Source organism: Parus major, chromosome 8 (genome assembly GCF_001522545.3).
Source record: "Parus major isolate Abel chromosome 8, Parus_major1.1, whole genome shotgun sequence".
NCBI classification, from domain to species: Eukaryota; Metazoa; Chordata; class Aves; order Passeriformes; family Paridae; genus Parus; species Parus major.
In genome coordinates this window covers 10,464,236-10,487,640 of record NC_031777.1, presented here as the reverse complement: position 1 = coordinate 10,487,640, position 23,405 = coordinate 10,464,236, and the positions used below count along the sequence as shown (strand labels likewise).

At 38.9% G+C, this 23,405-nt stretch overlaps 1 protein-coding gene across 7 annotated transcripts in view; it reads left to right on the top strand.

Moving 5' to 3' along the window:
- The window catches only part of NTNG1 (netrin G1), a 151,821-nt gene that overhangs the window by 79,523 nt on the left and 48,893 nt on the right, over positions 1-23,405 (top strand). For all 7 annotated transcript variants that reach the window (XM_015636365.3, XM_015636359.3, XM_015636358.3 and 4 more), the window contains exon 4: positions 14,305-14,477. In XM_015636365.3, the coding sequence (XP_015491851.1) occupies positions 14,305-14,477 (173 nt within the window). The remainder of the gene's footprint in view (positions 1-14,304; positions 14,478-23,405) is intronic.

The window sequence follows — 23,405 nt, the reverse complement described above, 5'->3', positions numbered from 1 at the left end:
GTCACCTGCTCATGTCCACACGTGTCACCTGCTCATGTCCACATGTCACCTGCTCATGTCCACACGTGTCACCTGCTCATGTCCACACATGTGTCACCTGCTCATGTCCACACGTGTCACCTGCTCATGTCCACACATGTGTCACCTGCTCATGTCCACACGTGTCACCTGCTCATGTCCACACGTGTCACCCAGTCACTGCTCCAAGGCCAGTGCCAGAAGCCAGGTCCCCTCTGCCTTTCCCCATCTGAGCTCTAGGAGCTCCTTTCCAGCTGCTTCTGCTCAGGACTGCCCAGCTCTGGCCACCCACCTCTGAGAAGACCCTGTCAGCCATCAGGAGTCACACCCACAGACCACCTTGTGGGTCCCTTCCAACTCAGAATGTTCTGTGATTCTGCACTTAAATTATTCCCTTTAGATTTTTCTTTGGTAAAAAAGCAAGTAAAAATGGGACCATTTATCATCTACCTCAATATTCAAATACTAAAAAGTATTTTCAATTTTACCATCTTTGTATAATTCCACTGAATTTAATGCAACATAATAGAACATTTGCAGATTCTAGCCGTTTTATTGACTTCAAGATAACAATAAGTAGTATCTATAATTAAAAATTACTGTCATATGGTATTTTTGAAAAAGAAAATAAGCTTTCTCTACACAAAATCAGCAATTGAAATATATTAGATGAAAGAATAATTGTTTTCCCAAATTAAAAAGAAAATATACACTTAGAACTTTATTCCTAAACTGATTAAAATTACTGCAAACACATAGCATTGTGTTTGTGTTTGTGGTGTTGTTATACCAACAAGGCTAGAGATAGGGTGACCCAGCAAATCTTTTTCAGTATCTTAAGTTAGCTAAAGGATGCCAAGTTGTTTTTGGCATACTTCAGCAGCTTGCTTTTCATCAAGTTTTCTTCAACAGGAGAAAGGATTAGTATTTTTGAAATATAAATTATTCACAGAAAAAAATTCTGTCCAGGATGCCTGAAAGTATCTTCAGAATTTAATCCACCTTCACCACAAATACTTTTGTCTAATTTTTCTGAAAATTCAAAAGAGTTTTCGAAGTTTTTTCCTTTGGAATTATTTTCCTTTAAAAATTCACAAAAAAAATTTAAAATGTAATTTAAAATCTGAAAATAAAACTATACATTTAATTCAACACAAATTCTTTTTCCCCCAGTTTTGGGTTTTTTTCAATTCAGTCAGTGAACTGAAAAAATCAATTACTTGCAATGGCACTACTGGCAAATAATTCTTATCATAATCATCCCAGAGGGAATTATTCTGTGACAAGGAGCTTATATTGTATGGAATTTAGAAGTTAAAAAAATTGAGGCTAGCATGTTAAGCACTGAGAAATGTTGTTTTGTTTTTACACTTTTCTCTTTCAAGTTATGACTCCAATTGTGATGAAAAACCAAAAGAAAAAAAAAAAGACAAAATGAGGAACTGTAAAAACTCCACGTATTTTAAAGTGGATTGGGAGTGTCTGCTTTGATAGTAAGCAGCTACCAATTCCCAATATTTTAGACAGAGCTGTGAGGCCTAAGCATTTTAAATGTCAATCCTAATGAAACACAAGAAAACACCAAGACAAAATAGTTGTGAAATCTTTACTTGGCTTCACTTGCTGTGAACAGGTCATTAAGCACTCTCAGTGCCGCTGGTTTAATCATGAATAGCCTGGAACACAGTCCAGAAGAGAACAGAGCTGCCTTGTAATTATGCTTAAAGCTGAAGTTCAGCAAGAGGGTTTTCCAAAAAGAGCTCAGTTAAGCTGCCCTCACCGTGAGCTCCTCGCTGGGAACCACCACAGTGCTGCAAGGGACAGAGGCCATCCCAAGGCCTTAAATTCAGTACAACCTAGAGATAACATCATCAACACCCAGCAGAAGAGCAGCCCACGGAAGCAGGAGGACACATTTACTTGGGTGAAAAGGTGCCTTTCAAAGCGGTTGCAGCACTGAACCTTGGGCAGTGGCTTCTGTGCAGATGAGGTGAAGGCATGAGCCTGAAAAGAGAAATGTTAAGCTAGTTTTCAGAATCAAGCTTTAGTCATCACAATTCAAAAATATTTTAGGTATTTATCATTTTAAAATACCCAGTCAGAGGACAGGCCACTAAATCATATGACAAAAGTTTTCATGTCTGGATTCCCAGAAGTCTGAAAAGACAATCACCCGAATTATATTTCTATTTATGCCCTCTCTTACCCTAGCAGTTTTTCTAAATGTCCAGTGTCCAGGCATCTCATGGTGATATTGAAAATAAAAGAGTAGTTTCATCAATATTTTTTTACCTTTCCCCAACATATCTCCTATAAAATGCGATAAAAGAAAGGAAATCTGATTTTTTTCTGTTTAAAGCACTCACAGACTGGGCTTTTCAGGGACTGTTAGGTCATATGTAACCATTAACAGAACTTAACTGAAAGGAGAACTTAGCCTTTGATTTTTGGTATGCTTAATTGCTGGTTGTGTGTACTGGTAGTTCACCTAAAGCAAATGATGGCCAACATACATAGCAAAAAAAAACCAAGCATATTTTCAGCAAACCTTTTATCTTTGGATAAAAGTGTGACTTCTTTCTGGCTCCTTACAAAGAGAGGTAAGTGGGTCTCCTGATGAACTGCCTGAAGCTTTTCTGCTGGCTCCTTTCCCTTGCTCTAGCTCCATACCCTTTCACATCCTGCATGGCTTCTGTCACCGGGGGCATCCATAAGAGCTGCCATGAGCTGGGTTGGAACAGCACCTCTGGCAGGGTTAGACAGACTCCATGAATGATTCTGCTTTGTGTTTGCTTTTTTCTCAATACAACTCATCTTCTTCTTGGAAACAAATTTTTTCCCTGGTCTTTGTGTTTATTTGGAAAATCTCAGGACTTTTTGATTTGTAAAATCCCCTCACCTACAGACATAAACATAAACACAAACGTAACAAGAGGGCTTTAAAGCGAAGCTGGTCACAACAGATGCCTATCAGGAATAAGCAGGGGAGAAGGTTCCTCACAGAATCCTCATAGCAGCACCCACAGGACAACCTTTCCTGTGACTGCAGTAGGAACAGGACCTGGCTATTCATTGCATTTAAGCTATCAGAGGTTTCACTTTTCCAGGTGATACCTGGTGTCCAAAAGCCGGTGTGTGTGTGTGTGTGTGTGGTTGTTCTGCACCCCTTCTGTGCCTACATGCAGGGATCCTGCCCTCCCAGCTCTGCAGCTGCCTGGGGTGCAGATGTTCCACTTGTGAGGACAGCCCTGGACATTCCCTGCTCCTCCAGGAACGCTGCTCAGAGCAGCACAAGGTGTATTTTCCCTCCCTTGGAGGAAACCACTTCCAGCCCATACCCCACTCTTCCATGTATACCATCTGCAGCAGTGACTGCTGGGGACAAGTCTGAGCTCTTAAATGAGTCTTTGGGGGGCCTCTTATACAGAAATGCTTTAAAACCTTCTAAGAAGAGCAGCAGATGTATGGGTCCACAGAGCTGGATTCCCTGGTTGAATTTTGTGCACTATGGATATCTTAATGCTGCTTTTCTCAATTATAGTCCCCCAAAGGTTACCAAAATCAGTATGAAATTAACCTTGCGTGTTTCTCATGTAGCAGAAACACTGCTCTCTTGACAACAAATACTTTATTCCCTTCTGTGACACAATAGGTGCTATGCCCTGAGTCTTTTTCTAAGCTAGTAAAGATATTTCTGCTTCACCCAGGTCTGTTCTGCATCAGTCATGGACACAGATTCACAGCAGCTCACTTCAAGTATTGCTGCATGCAAGAATAAAATTTCTCTCATCACATTCAGTTAAATGACATTTCTGAATGGGATTTGTAAACCATGTCCACTTGGATGGTAATTTAATGGCCACAGTTTTAGACCTCCCACACAACAAATTGTTCCTTTTCAGTGTTGTGCTGGGAAAAAGAATTCGGGACCAGCTGGCAGCTGATGCTGTGAAATACTACTTACAAATAAAGACAGGAAGCTTGGTGTAATCACTAGCATCTTAGAGCAGCTTTCTTGGGAGTGCTGCTGAGCAGCAGATGTAAGACTTTAATTATTAATTAAATTAAACCCAGAAAAATTGATTTCTTAATAAACTTAAAAGTGGTGATGCACATTAGCACAATGCCGGGAGTTTCAAATCTAGTGTTCAGATTTGTATTAGGAGAAAAGAGAAGAAAAAGTGACTCCTTAAGATTTCTTAACTTCTCTTTTTAAATTTGTAAATCTCTAAAACTTAGCTGTGACATATTGCTCTACCTTTCATGTAAGGTTTGTGTACCACATTCTTAAATCTAGCAGGTTGTGGTAGAGACTTTCACAATTGCTGTAACACAGTGGTTAAACTCTGCCTGGTGGTACCATCATGATTAAAATAGAAGATGGTTTTCAGGTATCTTTTCATGTCTATTGACTTGATAATGACTGACTGTCCAATGATGGATGCCAAACTAAGACTGACTAAGAAGAACATTGGACAGCACCAAAAAATTTCAAATACCAAAAGCTTTTCTTTCTTGATATGCTGATGGCAATGAGCAGCTGTCAATTCTCAAATTATATGCTCCCTAACTTCTTTGCACTATCAGACAGATAATGGCAGGGTACTGCCAAACAGACTGCGTTATTCCAGCTGGTGGAGAGAGATGTATTCTTGTCCTAGAACTCCTTGCCACTCTGATATGTAACACTATGGGGAGCTGAAGATATTCATGTTTTCAGTATCTCCTAGTTTTTCTTGATACTAGAGTTAACCAGTTTAAACAGGAGGTACATCATGACAGCTCAGAACACCTGAACTCTGTGGTACCTCTGCAACACCTGCTTTTCCCTCTGCCCTCTCATCCCATACCTGTGTCAAGATATTGATTTCTATATGAAGTGCAGCAACTTAGCAGCTGAGACCAAAGGCATTCCTGTTAGAAAGAAATTTTCAAATGAGAGAGAAAGAAAAAGAAAAATTACTTGTAACACTGATGTACTTAGAGTTTACATCAGCTGCTTTTTCTCAGCTCTTCATTGGTAGTCTGGGTACCTACCAAAACAATCACTAGTGTTAAATGACTTGTTGGTAGCACTGGAAGAAACTGTCATTCTTGATCTTCATCTTCACAGGAGGTTTGGCTTCCTCTCTGGGAGAGACATGACTGCCTTTGTCCCCATCCAGCGTCCTTCATGTAGGCAAGAGCTAAAGCTTCCTATTTCTGAGGTTAAAGATTAGAGCAAAATAGATGGGAACACTGTGGAATACTGTCATCCTGCCTTGTCAGCAGGCCTGTCCCTAAGCATGTCACACCTGGGCTCCTTATCCTCCACTGACTCCCAGTTTCCATCCCATGATTAGTCAAGGCCTTGGACCTGCCACTGAAAATTATAAAAATATTATCTCTCATTACCTAAAAATACAGCCACCAAGCTTAGGATAATATGAATGAAAGCTGGAAACAAATTAGGCTTCATTTCAGGCAGTGTGAACTAACATAAATTCATTGAATTTACGGCAGCCAGATGGATTTACATCGGCTAAGGATCTGACAAAGTGTGTTCACGAGTGAAAGTATTTGCAGAACACGCTGCTGGCAAACTCTAGCAGATTTTATAATTACTTTCTTTATTGACACATTTCCATAAAAACTAATACCTCTGAAGAAAAAAAGCAAAAAAGAATATTTAGGAAGGGAATGGAAGTTAGTTCTCTACAGCAGCTATCAGTAGCTATATATTCAGACATTTATTTCTGCTTTAACACTTACAGAATATGGACTTAAAGTTAGAAAAATCATGTGTCCACGCCACTTGGCAAAGTTTATAAAAATATTTAATATTAAGGATAGGTATTTTTTGATGTGGTAAACTGACGTAACTTGGACTCAGAATTAGCTGTTCTGTTCTACTGGACATAAGCATAAATGGATTACTTTTAGACTTTGGATCTAAGAAACTAAAGTCTGAATATTTTCTGAACTCAGAATATCTGTTGGTCTGTGACATTTTTTATCCAGTCACAAAATCAGAACAGTTATAAATGCTTAACTACTGGGGTGTTTGCTCAGATTACTGCATCCTCCTTTCTGTGCTTGTGATGAGTGCTGTTGATCTAGACTAACATTTTCAGTTGCCTGTCTGGAAGGCTGTCATCTGGTAAACTACTGCATTTCAGAAACATTTACAGTTTATTTGGCAAGGTACGGTAGCTTGTGGCCCTCTGTCTGAAAGGGGCAGGGAAAAGGAGAATCAAAGCCAGAAGGACCTGCCTCGAAGATATTTTGCTTCAAAAGAAAGACATTATGCATCTATCAGACAATAATCTTAATCAAATACAGGTTGAGATATAAATTGAGATATAACAGTAGTGATGCTGCATATATATAGAAATATATACAGTATATAGAAATGCTTACCAGCATATGAACACAATAAATCTTACAAACACATTAATATTTAAATTTAGCACTTATGTACTCTTATTGTTGGGTTAGCTTAGTGCAAACAGTGGGCAATTCCATGCCTGCAAGCTTTCTGTGAGCCTTGGGACTGTGGGAAAGGGAATTATGCTGCCCTTTTGGACTTTGTTTTCTTTTTTAATTTCAAGCTTTCTGATCTCCTTGGAAGTAGGCCGCTGAGAAAGCAAAGCAAACATGCTCTCTGTGCCTCAGCTTTGCTGTTCCCCACTAGATACATTATATTCAGCTGAGGGAGAATAAGAAGCTATTTTCCCCAATTTTCCATACTGCCTGTGGGAATCTAATTCAATTTCCTCCCAAATTTAGCAGTGAAAATGAAACAGTAAAGAATAAAGTCGAAGAGGCTTCTGTAAATCTCTGGATTCTAAGGTACTAAGGTGCAGCAGGATTACCGAGCACAGGTTAAACTTCTTTTCTAACCACAAAGCTACTTACAGATTTAAGAAGCTTAAAAAACCTGATCCAACATTAGTCCTTGCTTTGCAAATGAAAGAATAATATATCAACCTATACAAAGTTATATTTGTTATTATTGAATTTGTTTATCCCTTATTATTGATGTAGCCCTATTCCACAAAGGATTTTTTTTTTTTTAGTGAGAGATTATGATGTATTAGATAAATTCAGAGAAAAGTACAGGGGGAAAAAACTGGTGACCAAATGCATTTCCAGAAATAAACAAGTGAAAAAAAGGACTCACATTTCATTATTCTCATTACAGTGGCTACATTGAACCACCAGACCACAGTGGTCTTGTTCCTAATGTCCAGAAAAAGATGCAGTTCCCTCTTTGCATTTAGATTCCATACAGCAATGTGGACATGAGATATTCATATGACTCCAAAAAAATATTAATAGAAAACAGAAGTTACTTTTTTGCTTAATGTGAGCCGGAATGCTTAATGTCAGCAGACCTACTTGCAGCCAGCAATCCATGCCATTTTCTGATTGTCAGCTGTGTTTAGGTGTTTTTGACCCTTTTAGGTCAGAACTTCAGATGGGTAGTCCTTACAGTGAGCACTGGTAGCCAAGATTGCAGTAATTATCTCGTTACCTCTTTGATGAAAATGTGTCTGCTGCATCCCCACAGAAATAAATTGGCCAGCAGTCGTTTTATTTCTTCACAACAGTACCCTTTATCCTTTTTTTAATCCCAAAAAATCTATTAAACTTAGAAAACTAAGATAAGGATCAGCACACTTTGGGGTTTCTACATGACATGGAAAAATCTTACAATATAAGGAATAATATTCAGAGACATGATGTTTCTGAGACTGTGAGCCTCAATGAAAATGTGTTCACTTGTCAGAGAAAATTAACAGATAACCAGACTTACCTAAGTAATGATGTTTACCTTGTACACTCAATGGTGCAAGAGTTTTGTAATTTACCAGTACATATAGTTTCTCAAGTTATGATGAATTTGTCTCATAAAGAGGAAAAAAAAAATTTAATCTGAAAAATAATATTTTAAAGGCACTTACATTTTGATTTTTCTTTCTCAACTTACATTTCAACCTTCTTCCTGGCTGAAGTATCACTTCAAATGTATTTATAATGTGGAATTTTCCTCATTGTCTACATTACATTAGAAAACTAAATCTCACTGGGGAAGCAGCCTCAAGGTCATTAGTAAGCTTGAGAGGCATAGTGTGGATGACATCTTTAACATGTTTGATGTCATGATAAACACAGCCAAGTCCTTGAGGACAACCGTAACAAAGTGCTGGAAGTAGCTGCTAGCATTGGGGAGCTGACTAAGGCTCCTAACATTGCCAACAGTGTTTTAAAATGCCTAATTAAAACTGTGTGGGGATGGTATTTTACGTTGTGTGGGCAGTAATGTGAAGAGCAAACACACCAACTCCTCTGCAGGTTCAGGCTTTGCTTACCTGGGAGCAGGGAGCCGACTCGTGGCGTGCAAAAGGGAAGAGTCTGTGCAGAAGGCTTCCAAGTTGGTTCCAAGTTAATTTTCTAAACTTTGGCAATGACCTAGAATGATTCAAAGATGTATCTAAGTGAGGAACATATGGCTAGTCGTTAAAAATGTATCAAAGAAATCATCTTGTCTTTCTTTCTCATGAATGATCTCTTGAACATCAAGGATCCCCTCACGTGCCCCCAGTCTGTTGGTTGGCACTCCCCTGCGAGAGCATCAGCACGCTATTAGCAATTACCTTAGTGATATTTACAGCATTTTAATGTCACTTGCCTGTATGTAAATAGAGTCTGTGAGGAGCAGAGCACACCCCGGGCTCCCACCACAACAGCACTGCTCCGTCAGTGCGCCACAGCGCTCCTGTGCCTTATGTAACTGCCAAAAATATCATTTCAATTGCTTTATGACAAAATAATGAGTCTGTCAGAGATGAGTGGTCAGAAAAACAAGTTTGTTCTCCCACACAATTAGGGTTTATAGCATTGGACAGCAATATCAATCTCCAGTGATTCAAAATTGAATTTGCACGTTGAGGGAAATGTGTTCTTGCGTGTGCTATAACCAGGCTGCTTAGCAGGGGGAGTCCACACAGGTTGAACTGGGAAGATGGATATTCACTGTGCTGCAGAAACATCAGGGTGGAAGTTTCCAAATGCAGACAGGTATTGTGGGGCCGTGGCATTCAGTTCCACAAGCTCAGCACTGACAGAGCTGCCCCACCAGGAGCAATAATAAAAAAGTCTGCAAAAACTGTCACCAGATATAAATGGCAGACAGCTTTTCCCTTCAGGTAGAAAGCCATTCCAAGGGCCTACATCTCTCCATACGTGACCTAATTGTCCATGGAGTTGTTGATATTTATAATCATGGACTTCAGTCATTCTCTGTGAAGTCATACAAGCATTAGACCTCAGCAGTGCCATTTACAGTGAGCATGTACTGTATCTCAGAACTGCTCTTTGCCCTTAACATTTGCTGTGTCCTTAGATGAGATTCTGCCCTTAAGCTGTTTGCCAGTGCAGTGCAGAGGCTGCAGCACAGATCCTCTTCTGTTCGCCAGACCTTAACCTGTGCTCTCAAACCTGCTGTATTGATTACAGCTCCCTCTGCCATCCCTTCTCTGTGCAGGCAAACCCACTTGGTGTGCCAGCAGCTGCTCCCCACCCACTGCTACCCAGTAATTGCCTTTCTGGTGTGTGTACACCATACCCCGTAGAGGACTTGGACTTCCTACGTTGGATTTCAAGAAACTAGATAGGCATGGAATACTGTCATAGGGAACTCAGTACACTGGAGGTGAAATCAGTTTTTTAGGTTTTCAGACCTTCTCCATTCTTATAGAAGCAGCCAAAGCAAACACATTCTGCCAATGGAAGCATCAACACAGGCTATGGGATTCTTGTGTTGAATGTGCTTTGGATGTAATTAAACCTTTTGTTAGTATTTCAGATTGACCATAGTAGCAGCTAGGATCAGCCTTCCAAGTGTTTAATGAAATTACAAATGGTACCTGGGCTTTTCAGTAATAATTTATCACCATGGATATTCATATAAGATAACAAAATATTTCCTTACCTCTGGAGTAGCAAAAAAAAGTAACCTTCCATAAGAAAGAGATTAATTTGGGTATCCTCCATAGGAAGCTGATTGCACATCTTGAGTGATCTGCTGTGAGCCCAGGTCAGCTCCCAGATGATGATCAGGTGCTCAACTGATTGACAGCTGAAATTCCTAAGGTCCAGACAGTGCTGCTTTGTTTCACACCACTGACAACCCAATGTATCTCATAAAAAGAGTGGTTCTCTCATGGCCCGTCTGTGTGCTGCTTTTACCAAAATAGCCTTCTTTCTGTAACACTAAATATTCCTGTTTTCCTTACTGCCTATCCTGTGAATAGAGGCAGCTTTTTATTGTACTCTAGTCATCTCTCAGCCCTGCTACACTCATTTACCTCTTTCAGTCATCCAGAGAAGTCTGTCCCTCAAGCACAACATGCATTTCTCTTTGCAGAAGTCTCAGAGACTGTGCATATGTACACTCTGATGAGATCCCTGGGACAGATTGCCCAATTCCTAGTGCATCCTTCGTAAAAAACCAAAAGCATATGAAATATTATTTCCCTGTTTCTCTCTCCACATACACCACAGATTTTGATAGTGGCTTGGTTTTCCCCAGACACAGTACCTTCCAGTTTGCTTTCTACAGATTCTTCTTGTTTTCTTTCAGTTTTACCACTGCCTGCATTTTACACACATTCACTATTCAGCTATGTCCTTGATTTGCAGTGGAAATTGTGATCAATCTCTTCAAGATCTGTCAAGTGGCTTCAACAAAAAAAATGGTGCAAGAGGAGAATCAGAGTCTCTGGTTCAGTCTACTGAATGTCTGATTTTAATTATGTTCCATTCTTTTACTTCTTACATATGGTCGCTGACACTAACAATCAGTTCAATCCCTTCAGATTTTATTAATCTAGAGATTTTTCCATACTTGTATAACACTAATAATTATGAGCCAAACCCAACTTTTCTGTTACCCATACACCAAGAAGGCAAAGTTTTTACCACACATTATCTGATCTTTTGTGGTTCAGGTTTTGGTGGGGGTCTAAACATTTAATTTTTTTGCCTGGTATAACTAACTCTTAAGTCAAATGTCACATTTTTAATATAAATGTATTTTTAACCTTAATTTTAGCTAATCTTGTAGTAAAACATAGTGACTACGTTTGTTCCTTACCTTCTTCTCCTTAGAAAGTGTACACAGCTAAATTTGAAGTATTCTGAGGATTCTCTAGAAATTCCCAATTGTTGGCTGTGTTTGGCTTGGTTATTAACACTACATTTGGACTATCCTCTGCCTAGAAAAGTTTTATATCAGTCCTTTATTTTTTTCTAGTGATCAAACTTACTTGTTTCTCTTATTCTCTTTAAATCATACTCCTTGAAGGCTACACTACTCTCTCCTCTCTCTGCATTCTGTCTTTCTTTTTTTTTTTTTCCTTGGTGGGGAGACATGCTTTGGGTTTGGTTTGGGAGTTTTTTTCAGTTTTTTATTGTTACTTGGAATTTTCTTTTAAAACAGGATGTAGCATTCTGGGTAATTCTGTTGGGAAAGCTTTCAAAAATACATATAAAGTATATTAATAAGTTCATTTGCATAAGGGTATTGATTGAATTAATCTTTGATTAGTCTACTGGTTTAGGACAAGAAAAGCCATTTAGCAATCCTTCCATTTAGGAAGCTAAGTGGCTAAACTGTCCCTTCTTTGTCTATTTTGTGTGTGTTTAGTCTGAATGTCCATACAGGGGTCTGTTGGTTTTAAATCTCAGTTAATAGGGTTTGAAAATTTGACAGGAGGTTGCCAGCTACTTCTAGAAGAAGATGCATTTTGCTGTTTTTGTGCAAAGCTGCCTGTATCTGGTACAAACACAGCCCTCCAGGATGTCTCATTCTCTGTGTCTGGTGAGGCTTGGTGGCTGCAGTCTCACAGGATGCCTTGTGCAGGACCCTGCCACCTGCACCCTGAACAGCTGCCCACTGTGGCTGTGGGTGCTGCACCTCCAGCTGAGAGACACAGACTCTGCAGCAGTCACCCTAAAAAGTTAAAAATCCAGGCACCAGGACAGGCAGCAGAGCTGTGCTGCCCATGCTCTCTTGCCTGGGAAATCAGGAAAAGGATGAAGCAGGCTGTAAAGAGGTGGGGCACAGTGGGATCAGGGAAAGTGGGCAGTAAAAGGAAATAGTGAAGCTTTGTGGGAGTTATTTGTATATGCATGTATATATCCATACATATAAATACAGGCATATGTTTTGCATATATATCTGAAGAGGTATAGCACAGGACTGGATAGAAGCAGAGGAGGATGGAGAAGGCCAGAGTCCATCCAAGATTTCTACCCATGCAAGCAAAACTAAGGAAAGGTCAGTCTCTCTTCAGGAACACATTACAAGCACAGCATCTCAGAAGTGCAAAGAGATTTTGCACAAGGTTTTGTGAGACAAGTATTCTTCATTTTCAGGCACTTGTTAAAAAAGCTGTGCATATTTACTCCAGTTAGCAGAGGGATGTGCCTTTATATTCCTCCACCTCAGTTCCTGTACAAGTCTGCAACACCCTTTCAGTACACTAGGTACTACAGCTTTTCCTCAGAATCAACCACTTTTTTCCTCTTGCCTAGATTGGTTTGCTGCCTCTGACACTGATGAGTCCATACAATAGAACAGGGAAAGAAATCCTGCAAGAATCCTCCTGAAAAAATCCAGTCTCTTCTTCTCTCTAATGTGTTCTAGTTACTCGACAGCCTCTCCTGCTTTTCTCCTCTATTTTCTGGTCTAGTTCTTGCTGTATATCTCTCCTGTTTAATGTCTTCCATTTTCAAATTCCTGTGGACAGTAAAACAACCCATGGCTTTTCTTAATAACAGTACCCTTTATCAAAATGTTCAGTGTCTAGTGAATAGAGAGATTTCATCCACTGATGCCCAAACAGGCATCTTTCATTCTGCTATGGCTACTCACTGAAAATTCACAATTGATTTAGTCTTCAAGCACACATATTTTGTAAATTGTGTAAAAATTATTCTCTTTCTCTTGTCCAGCATATTAGATACATTTTGGTAATTTCAATTTTAAAGGTATTGAACCGGTTTCTCTTTAGAACAAGCATGGCTCAAATAACAGCAGTTTCTTCTGCCTCATTTCTAGCACTGAGGGGAAATGCTCCACCATCTACTGTATTACACATTCTTGTGGATTTTCTCCAGCAGCTACTTATGACAACTGCAAGCTTGGTTTACCCTGGGGATATATATGTATGTGGCAAATTGCTTCAGGTCACATTCCTCCCAAATGGAAGTCAGCTTGACAGCTGTTAATTTGCACTTGGCCATTGCACGTGTTGTTCTGCTCTAATTATTGGTCACTGTATGGAACAGGTGACAAATGCCCACATGAGAACCCTGTAAATTATTAGATGTACTGTCATTAGGAAAACAAACAGAAAAGGTCATTAAATATTGGTTTTCTCTCCAGCCCCAAACAGAAATAGATTTTAGCTGGTTTTGACATCTGTTGGAAAGGGATGGAAAGAGGTGAAAATACCTTCCTGTTTATGAAACTAACTTCCCATTCCGTTTCTTAGTCTCAGGAAAAGAGGGGAATTTAAGGAAAATACAACTGATTTAAGAACAGATGCAGAATCTGGTTTATCTAATGATTTTGTCACAATGCTTGATTAGGTTTCTTTCCCAAGTAAAACTAAATGTGCCTACCAAAATATTTTGTCTGACCTTCAGCTACTACATCTATGTTGAATTAAAGCAGGAAAGAAATTTGCTTTCTGAACGAGACAGTACTTGCTGAACAAGGATGGCAAGACACTATTATAGTGAGGATTCCTTCTGCTGAGGTGTGGTATTACAGATGATACTTAAATGAAGTCTGTTTTCTCAGGCTCCCAGGGCCTAACTCAAACCTTAGTTAGCATCAGGTTCTAGACATAAGCAGAGGGCTTTGTTTTGTTCCTGAGAATGGTAACTCTTGAATTTTTAAAAAATTACAAGATTATAGACGTATCTGGTAGTAAAAATTGTGAATCATTTAGTTGTTCTCAGTGGAGCTGCATTTGTGAAAATGAGAAAATATTCAGCATCTTGAAGTCTTGGTGACATTTCTGCTTTTAGACCTGTGTGAGCTGAAGATCCTGCTACTTGCTCTTTGCAGTGATGTCTTGTGATGTCATGCTTTCATGGTAGAACAATACTACAGGCACAACACAGAATTTGAGCCATGCTATAGGACTTGCTTTTCTAAAATTTGAGCTCAACCTCAACCCACCTCTAAATAATATCCCACTTTGTTTTATTTTTGCTTTTTAAAATTAGGTGTAAGTGCAACCTTCATGCTACTGGCTGTAAAGAAGAAAACAAAAGACTACTTTGTGAATGTGAGCATAACACAACGGGCCCAGACTGTGGAAAATGCAAGAAGAATTATCAGGGCCGACCGTGGAGCCCTGGTTCTTATCTGCCTATACCTAAGGGCACTGCTAATATCTGTAAGTAGTTTTGTATAATGAGCATATTTCATTACAATTCTGCCCCATATCATGACTCTGAAGGAAGATGAATGTTTGCAAAGGTTTGTCATTTCTTTCTGATTTGGTGTGTATAATTGGACAAGGTGTCAATTTGTAAGTGCTAACTGTAAGTCTACATCATCTGTGCTCCCATGTGGTTGTAAATAACTTCCAGAACCATGTGTTTATATGCATAAACACATCCCTGGACACTGCACAGAAAGGGCTAAGGAATGAAAAAATTGGGACTCTTCACTTCATAAAAAACACACCCAGATGAGAGAAAAGAGTGGGGATACCTGCAGTAGTGATCCAGCCACAGTGCCCTCAGCTCCCCATTCATACATCCTTATTGTCTTGAGACTGGCGACACTCTCAGCTCAGCGTGTGAGATCCTTGCTCATTTTTGTCCATTTGAAAAAGGGAAAAAAAACCCAAAAACCTTCAGGCCAAATTTTTCATATTGCTAACTTAAGATCTAAGGGTTGTGAAACATTTCCCTGGTGTTGACCTGCAGTCCAGATTCAGATGCACTCTTGTACATCAAGTGTTGGAGGGTAAGCGAGGGCAAAACCTGAGGATTTACATCGGCTCGTTTCCAGCTAACAGCCTCTCCACAACACACGTGTACTATTCCAGCACACTTCCCTATTATCCAAAGGAAGAAATTACTGACAGCTCTATTTCCTGGTCTTGGACAGGATTGGGTAAAATAAAACATGGTAAAAGAGAGGGCACAAACACAAGGATGACCATCTCCTTTTCATGCATATATGAAATATGCAGTGATTCAGAATCCTCCTGAACTGAGTAACAGACTTAAATTCCTTTGAAGAAAGGACTGAAAATGAGGATAAACCTTTTGACAGAAGTTACTAGCTTCTTTTAAGAAAAGAGTCCACAGATTAAAAGCAAAGCATTCATTTTGTAATATTAGATATAACAATTTATTGAAAAAGTTGAGAGAAACAGAGCTATGTTGGCAGCTGAATGAAAAGTTTAAAACCAGGAGCAGTGTGCAATGCTCAGAATGTTATCTAAGACTTCAAAGCAGCAGCTGTGAAGAATCAAAACTCAGAAATTAAGATCATAGGAAGCAGGACCTTATCAAGTAAAATGTGAGAGTAATAGACCAAGTAACCAACCATGAAGTGTGGGGGCATGAAATTATGATAAAATTCTTACTGAGTAGAAAAAAAATGAACTTCCAAAAAGCAAGGAAAAACATTTTGTAAGAGTATTCACTTTTTTTCGCCTGTTATAAAAAGTGAGTATGGCTCACAGAATTAATACTTTAAAGCTATGTTTGGGAAATATGGTGAGATTTACCAGGTTGATTTTAGCTAAATTCAGCTTGCTGTGTCGTTTACCTCATTCCCAGTCAGCTGAGCACACACCAGACAGAACAGTGGAATTAGCACCTACTGAAAGAGTGTCTGAATCTTGTTAAATCAACTTTCTGTTAAAACAACATCAGTGAATTTCAGAAAATATACAGTTTCATCAAACACGTGTTGTAAATAATAGGTAGTCATTTCTGGGGATGATGATGATGATAGCCTCATGAAAACATGACCTTGTTTGAGCTGACAAATACTCCACTTACCCTCAAATCCTGACATCAGTAGTGACTGGGAGCAGGAATTTATGGCAAACAGGAAGAAGCATGAAGGATTTCTTCTTCACCTTCTCAGTTACCATGAAATAAACTGGCTTTCAGAGCTGGACTGCAGGGGTTGCTTCCTGCTGAACAGAGAGAGACACCCAAAAACATAAGCTTGACCTCAGTGATACCTTATGGCAATACATTTCAAATTTTAGTCAATGAGTGAAAAATATTTTATTTTACTTGCCTTAAATGTTTTTCTATGGTTAAGCTAGTACCACCTTAGATACTGAAGGAACAAAGAATAATGCACCTCTGTTACACCATTTATTGTTACATAGACTTGACCTTATCCACTCCTCCACTTTTTTTTTTAAATGACAAATCCTGATCTCTTTCATCTTATCATAAAACCATGCCACATCTCTGGTCTTCTGTGATTTCTTGCTCTCTTCAGGTTCTATGATGTCATTTTTTTATTTGGTGAGGCTAAAACTACACATGATATTCTAGACATCACAACAACATGGCTCTTTTATGATAATATAAAAATGTGCCTCTTTTATATTTTGTAACTCTCTGGATCAGTCCTTGAGTCCTTTTTTAAGACTGTACCACTGTTAAAACATTTCTCTTGGCCTCAAGGCTGACTTAGATAACAGCTTATATGCTACAATAGTTATTTCAGAAACTTTATTTAAAATACTTCTTGGGGCAATATTTCCTCATGGCAATTCTTATTCAATACCATTAACTTCACATGCTAAAAGACTTTGAGAAAACTCCTCAGCATGTGAGAATCTCTCTTTCTTTGTTGTGAACATCAGTGAAAACTATTAATTCAGTATTTAATATTAAATTAATTATCAGTTATTTATAGTGTTAATAATACCTCAATTGACTATGTTCCCATTTATCTCTCTGGGCCTCCTGCTTCTACTATGACTGTTTTAATGAAAAAGAATTACTAACTTTTGTGTCTATAGGAAGTTGATTCTCAAAACACTGTGGTTTATATTTAAATGGGCAGATTTTATGCTTTTTTTTCCCCATATCTTTCTCCATTAGAAGACTTACACTTTTGAAGGGTATCTTTTCAAAATCATCTACATCCTGTTGTTTTCAATTTGGCATTGGGATTTGGATTTTTATTTTTTTTCTTATAAGAGAGTTAATTTTTATAAGTTAAAAAAAAAAAAGAGATGAGTTATATATGATTATTCTGAGCCTCTCATACACTTGTCTTCAGCTGCTTCCATGCTGTTTGCATGCATATCTTTTTAGATGTTCTTTTCACTTTTATTTTATCTAACTTCCTCATTTTCATTTCCTCGCTCTCTCAAAGTTAAATATTACTTCAGTGGATTTTTTTTTTTTTATCTTTTTCCTTCTCAACAAGCATGTTGAGTTTCAGTCTAGAAGTGGTTCTCTGATAACTGCTTCTTGAATTGTGTCCTATGCACTATTTCATAATTAAATCAGCTTCTCTTTTTGTGAGTTGTCTGCTTCCTTGCTACAAGCAGCAATCATTTATGGTATGTAAATCTTCATTTCTTTTGTCACTTCCTGATTTAAGGCCACATGTGTTGGAGCATATGAAGTTGTGCATTATTGTGTAAACTCTCTGCACAGCGAATGTAATATCACTTACCTTCTCACCTTTATGTCACCATCTCCATCATGTGGTCAGCAATGCAGCCCTGGTTTTATGGTCTCCCTAGTCAGGTGTGGATTCTGAAATAGTTCCTGGAATATGTTGATGGAGAGAACTTCACTTTATATATTATTTCAGTACTTTGTGGGCACTTTCTATAATCCAGTAATACAGTGTCCCTTTGATATTTCTCCTTCCTCCAATTTTCAAATACCATCTTTTTCATCTAAGACCAAATTATTTTAAAATTTAAATATATTTGAAGTTTACATGAATATGGTCAAATAAGATACAGTTAAAAATAGTTGTATGAATGAAACACTCTGAATTTTTTTTCTTGTTTTCACAAAATAAAAAAAGTCTTGAGATTCTCTGAATTTGTGAAATTTGTTCCGATTCAACAAGAGGTTTAATGTCTATTTTCAAATCTTTCCCAGCTGGAACTTCTGTTATTTCCATTGCTCTGTTTCTGCCATTTTTTGTGGCAAATAAGGCTTCATCATACCTTTTCAGCTCCTGAAACGGAAGACCATTCCAGATTATTCTGTGGTCATAGAGGAAATCTTCATACAAAGCTGTTTTTTCTTTATCCATTTATTTCTTTATCATTTTAAGTCATCCAGAGTTTTTGAGGAGAATGCAAAACATTTTTCCATGCTTTACCTGTGAAAGACAGCAAGTACTCTGTTGTTTACTGGCACTAACAATATTTCTCCATTTGTCTCCACACAGCATTTATTTTATATTTCCACTCTATCTTATTGACTATTTTGTGATTACGTTCATTCCCTTGTGCTGTCACATTCTGTAGATAGTTTTTGCTGCAATATGTTTTGACACACAAAGTAAACTTATTGAATTTCTCTCTACTTGGTATTACAGGATAGCTTTTCTCCTGTATGTGTCTGACAGCACTAGCCCTTTTCTTCCTCCCATTGTTTAGATCATCTTTGGCACTTATGTTCCTTGCTCCATCAGACAGAGCTGTCTCAGATTGCACTGAGCTGCCATGGATCAAACCCTGCTCACTTTGTGTCAGTCCCTTTTACCACCAATAATCTGTGTCACAAGTCTCCAACACTCAGCAAAACCCCCCTCCTAGCTACATGTTACATGATTTTCCTAGTTCATAGTTCGACATGAAACAAAGGATTGACCAGGACATGGGAATCATTGGTGGTTCTTTTCATTCAAGAGTCAGGCAGACAGTCTCAGTTTACTGAATTTCTCCTGCAGTGGGTCCCCCTCCCATGGTACAGCCTCTGTCTCAGCAGCACAGCCTCAAACCTCCCTGAAAGGGAGAAGACTTACAAGGCCTCCATGCAGCACAGCTGCCACAGAAACTGTTTCTGGAAAAACTTATGGCACCTCCAGAAGTGCACTGGTATTACCCTCACTGATGTTCAGTTTTCCTCATAAATATTTGCTGACACAAAGCCATCTTGAAGGACCAGCATAAATGAAGTTGTCCAAGTTGTGCTTTCTAATCAGGAATCCAAGTAACAAGGATCCCTCTGATTGAAAGGATCACACACCCTGCTTTCCAGTCAAAGCAGACTCAAACTAGACAGTGTCCCATTTTCTAATTCTCCAAATAACTGGAAGTTTTCCAGTGCCTTCTTCATGACTCAGTTTGAAGGAATGGGATGCTTATGTTGAAGTTATGAAATAGTGCTCCTTGATGCTGTTGACAATCAATTTCAAAGAGTAAAAGGAAGATGTTGATCAATAAGTTACAAAACAGCAAAGCTTGGTATTGCTCCTACTTTATATTACATATTAATCTTAGCCCATGAAGCTTACAGAAGGTATAAAGCCACAGGAACATGTCACTGAAAAGGCTGGGAAACCTAGTGTGAGGGCAAAACTGCAGTGTATCAAGAGCATTCAGGTAAACAGGAGTGTCAGGAAAAAGTGCAAAATTCTGCAACTGATAAACTCATTTTACTTCAAAATCCAGTGCAATAGCCAGCGAAACATTACAGGCATATACCTAAAAACAATGCACTATAAATAATATGCTGTATATTTTAAAATAGGGCTTGAAAAATTATCCTTCAGCACTCTACCCTCTTGCATGACCCTGCTGAGCTGGTTGTTTGTCCTGGCTATGGTGACATCTCTTGCTGGGAGATGTTTCCTTACATCACTGATTTCAAACAACAACTTTTGCCATATAGAGTGAGGAGGTGAAATGAAAGAGACTTCTGGTCCTTAAGCAACAGCAGCATGGGAAGGCAAAGTGTCTGTTTTAAGACATTTATAGTGCCAAAATGGTCTGAGTTTCAGACATTTTGAAGTTTCTAATATTCTATCAATAAGTGACAATTATTTGAAAAAAAAAAATCCTTTGATCTCACTGGGTGTTTCCTAGACAGAGTTTTCAATACTAGTTTGGACTCAGTAAAACATAACACAAAAAATTCCAAATTTTAAAAGATATTACCCAATAAAACAATAACTATTTCCTTTGTCCCATTTATTTCTGGTGATATGGCTTAAGAAAGCAGAAGTGAGGGATAACAAACTTCATCAAAGCAGTTCCTTTTCTATGAATTCAATCTTTACAGAGAAACAACTACAAAATTAACAGTAGCAGGAGTTCTGGAGCTCTTGCAATGAAACATGAAATTTCTAAAGAATTTTCTTTCACTGCGTAATCCTTTGTCTGAATAGAAGTTTAACAATACATGAAAAGTTTACTCTTATGATCATAATGATCACTCCCTTTGAGGGATTACAAGACACCAGGACCATCAAGCTTCTCAGGGCTTTAAATTGCTAGAGAATTCAGAAGTTCTGAAACTGATGCTGAGCATCTGATGTTGCAATCATGCCTCAATGGAAGAGCTGCAAAGGGAAGAAAGACTCACTGCAGGGAGTGCTGTCATGCTGCAGGGCAGATATTCTAGCAAAAGATTGGATGAGGCATTACCATCCCTGCTCTGACTCTGCTGTGAAATGCTCTGTATTTTGTTCCTGCTATGAGTCCTGCCAGAAGCACATGTGGGAATTGACAATGGAGCTGCTAAGAGGGTCTGCAGGGTATGACCTGCCCTGAGACTGGAAGCAGCAGTGTGGTCCTTCTCACCAAAAGCTTGATCCATTTACTTTGTGTTAAGGATTTCACACTGACACAAACTAGAGACAAAATCAAAAACTTGCTTTCTTCACTAGCATCTGATTTGGTTTTTTCTCCATCTCAATAGTCAGCTCCATGGTAGCTAAGAGCTAAAACAACCCATTTCTGGAAGCAGGGGAAATGAGAAAATTACAGGGCAGATGCAGAAGATCGTATGAAAGGAAAACACCAGATTTTTTTCCTCTCAAGTAATGCATATATATTTAGATGCACTTACAGTGAACATGTAATATACCAAACCACCGCCCTCAAGTCAAGTCAAAAATAATAAATAGTATTAGTGACTTTCTCCTGCAATGTTTGCCATTTCTGGGGCAGTACCAGCCTCTGAACTTTTTTTTGCACGCTTTACTTGATGTCCCCTCACTATAAATCTATTACCATTAATAACCATCCCAGTGATTTCAACTGGAAGATAATTTAAGCTGAACATTGTTTTGGTTTAACAACAGAAGAAATGTAAATTCAATCCCTTTTTGTACCTTGCTCAATAGAATTGTCCATCAAAGGAGGTAATGGGCCTGATCTTTCATCTCTCTAACCTGTTCCCATCACTGCACTGCTGCAGAGAACTCAGAGATTTCAGTACAAGGCTGGCTGGAAGCGGTCCATGCCATGCAGCAGGTTCAAACCAAGGGCCAGCAGTGGTGGCACAGGCAGAGCCATGAGCTCAGGCCCTCACCTGCCTGCACACTGACAGAGAGAGAGCAGAATCACACCTCCTGTGCCTCCTTACCTAAGGACCTGCACCATTTATGGCTCAGCTGAATTCAAGAGCTAGCCTCAATATGTAACTCCAGATCTCATACAAACACTCCTTCTAAGAATAATTTCCCCATCATATGTGCGGTTTTCACAGTGTGTTAATAGATCCTGTTTCGTGGCCCTACATAAGCAGCTCCTTTCCAGACAAACTCACAAGTGTCATTCTCACTCTCTTTAGTAACAAGGGCATAAGTAATGCACCATCAAGGCCACTCACCTCACACAGGGATACCTGGTAGTACAAAAAGCAGTCTGGTTACTGAAGACCACACCAACAAAGAAACTCTGTACAGAAATAGAAAAACAGCTTTTGAAACAGAACCTGAAGATATCTTTGCAAGGTTAATACAGAGCCCTCAGGCTAGCAGGCATCCTGTGTTCATTATTCTCTGCCCAGGAAGCATTTATCACTGTGAATTCATTGAAAATTTTGAAGTACAATAATATGAGGCGAGCAGACTTGCAGGAAAACCTCTTCCTTTGCTACAATCTGTTCAGGAGAGAAAGGAAAGGATATTTGTATGTGTGTGTAGGAGACAGAGAGGTTTGAGGCGGAGGAGTATACCCAGAAGAAATACAAATACCATTTCACAGTGAAAGTGTGAGTGCGAGAACACAGTTTTTGTCTTTTATCTAATATTTGTGTAGGTTCCATGAGTGAAAAGGAAAACTAATCCTAAAGGAAAACTAATCCTGCTAATTTAAACCAGCTACAATGACTTGCAAAAATTTAAACAAGCTGCTATTGAAAGTTCAGGTAAAATATTTGAAAATTGATTGTCTTTTTGACATTTAAAATAAGGGGATAGATGTTCTCCTTAATTACCCTAATTAAAAAAAGCACTTTTTGTTACTATTAGAACTATGACCACATTGTTCTATTATGATGATATTTGCACTTGACTTTTGATACCTCATGGTGCTGAAGTTTTGGAAAATACGCGTTTATGTCAGCAGAGGCAGAAATAATTAAATTTGCAAATAGCATCTGAGTGTGGGGCTGGGTGAGCAGCAGGTGCTGTCTAAGGTGCTCTGCCAGGCCACAGCTGCCATAGGATGTGAAACCCGAGAGCTGCAATTCTGACATGTGCCCCAGGACTGATGTGGTGCAATATAAAAAAAGCTGGGTTTGGTCCCCATTCTGCAAATTCTGTTACTTCAGCATTGTCTTAGCCATGCCACAAGGTAGGATTGTTCCCAGCTTGACACTTAAGCAACCTTGCTTACTCTGAATATCATTTATTCTCAAGACATTGCTTCACTGAATTGCAGTGAGGTCCATGCCGTCTCTGAGTAAGGGAGAACTTCAAGATAGATGTTGAAAGAAGTGTAGCAAATGTTTAATGGAGAAACAGACAGATTTCTGCAACAAAATGCATGCCACAAAAGTCAATAAAACTTTAAAAAGGCAAACTGTATTTAAGGAAGAGGATGCAAATATCCAGGATTTCAATACTGATCTGCAGTATCTGACTACCCCAGGTGATGAGACACAGTACCATTAACAACGGCATTTAATCTTAAGAACATGGCACTTCAGGAAAGATTTCATATCCGTGGTTTTGTGCTGCACACAAAGCCTAGGTTTCAGGACACACCTGACAAGAAGATAGTTCTTGGGATTGCATTATACAACGTGATATCCCACACTGCTTATCCAGTAAAGGAGTTTTACTCCTTAACAGCCCCACCTCTTAGGGTAAATCTCACCTGCCTCTGGAATGGTTTCCTTGCATTAAT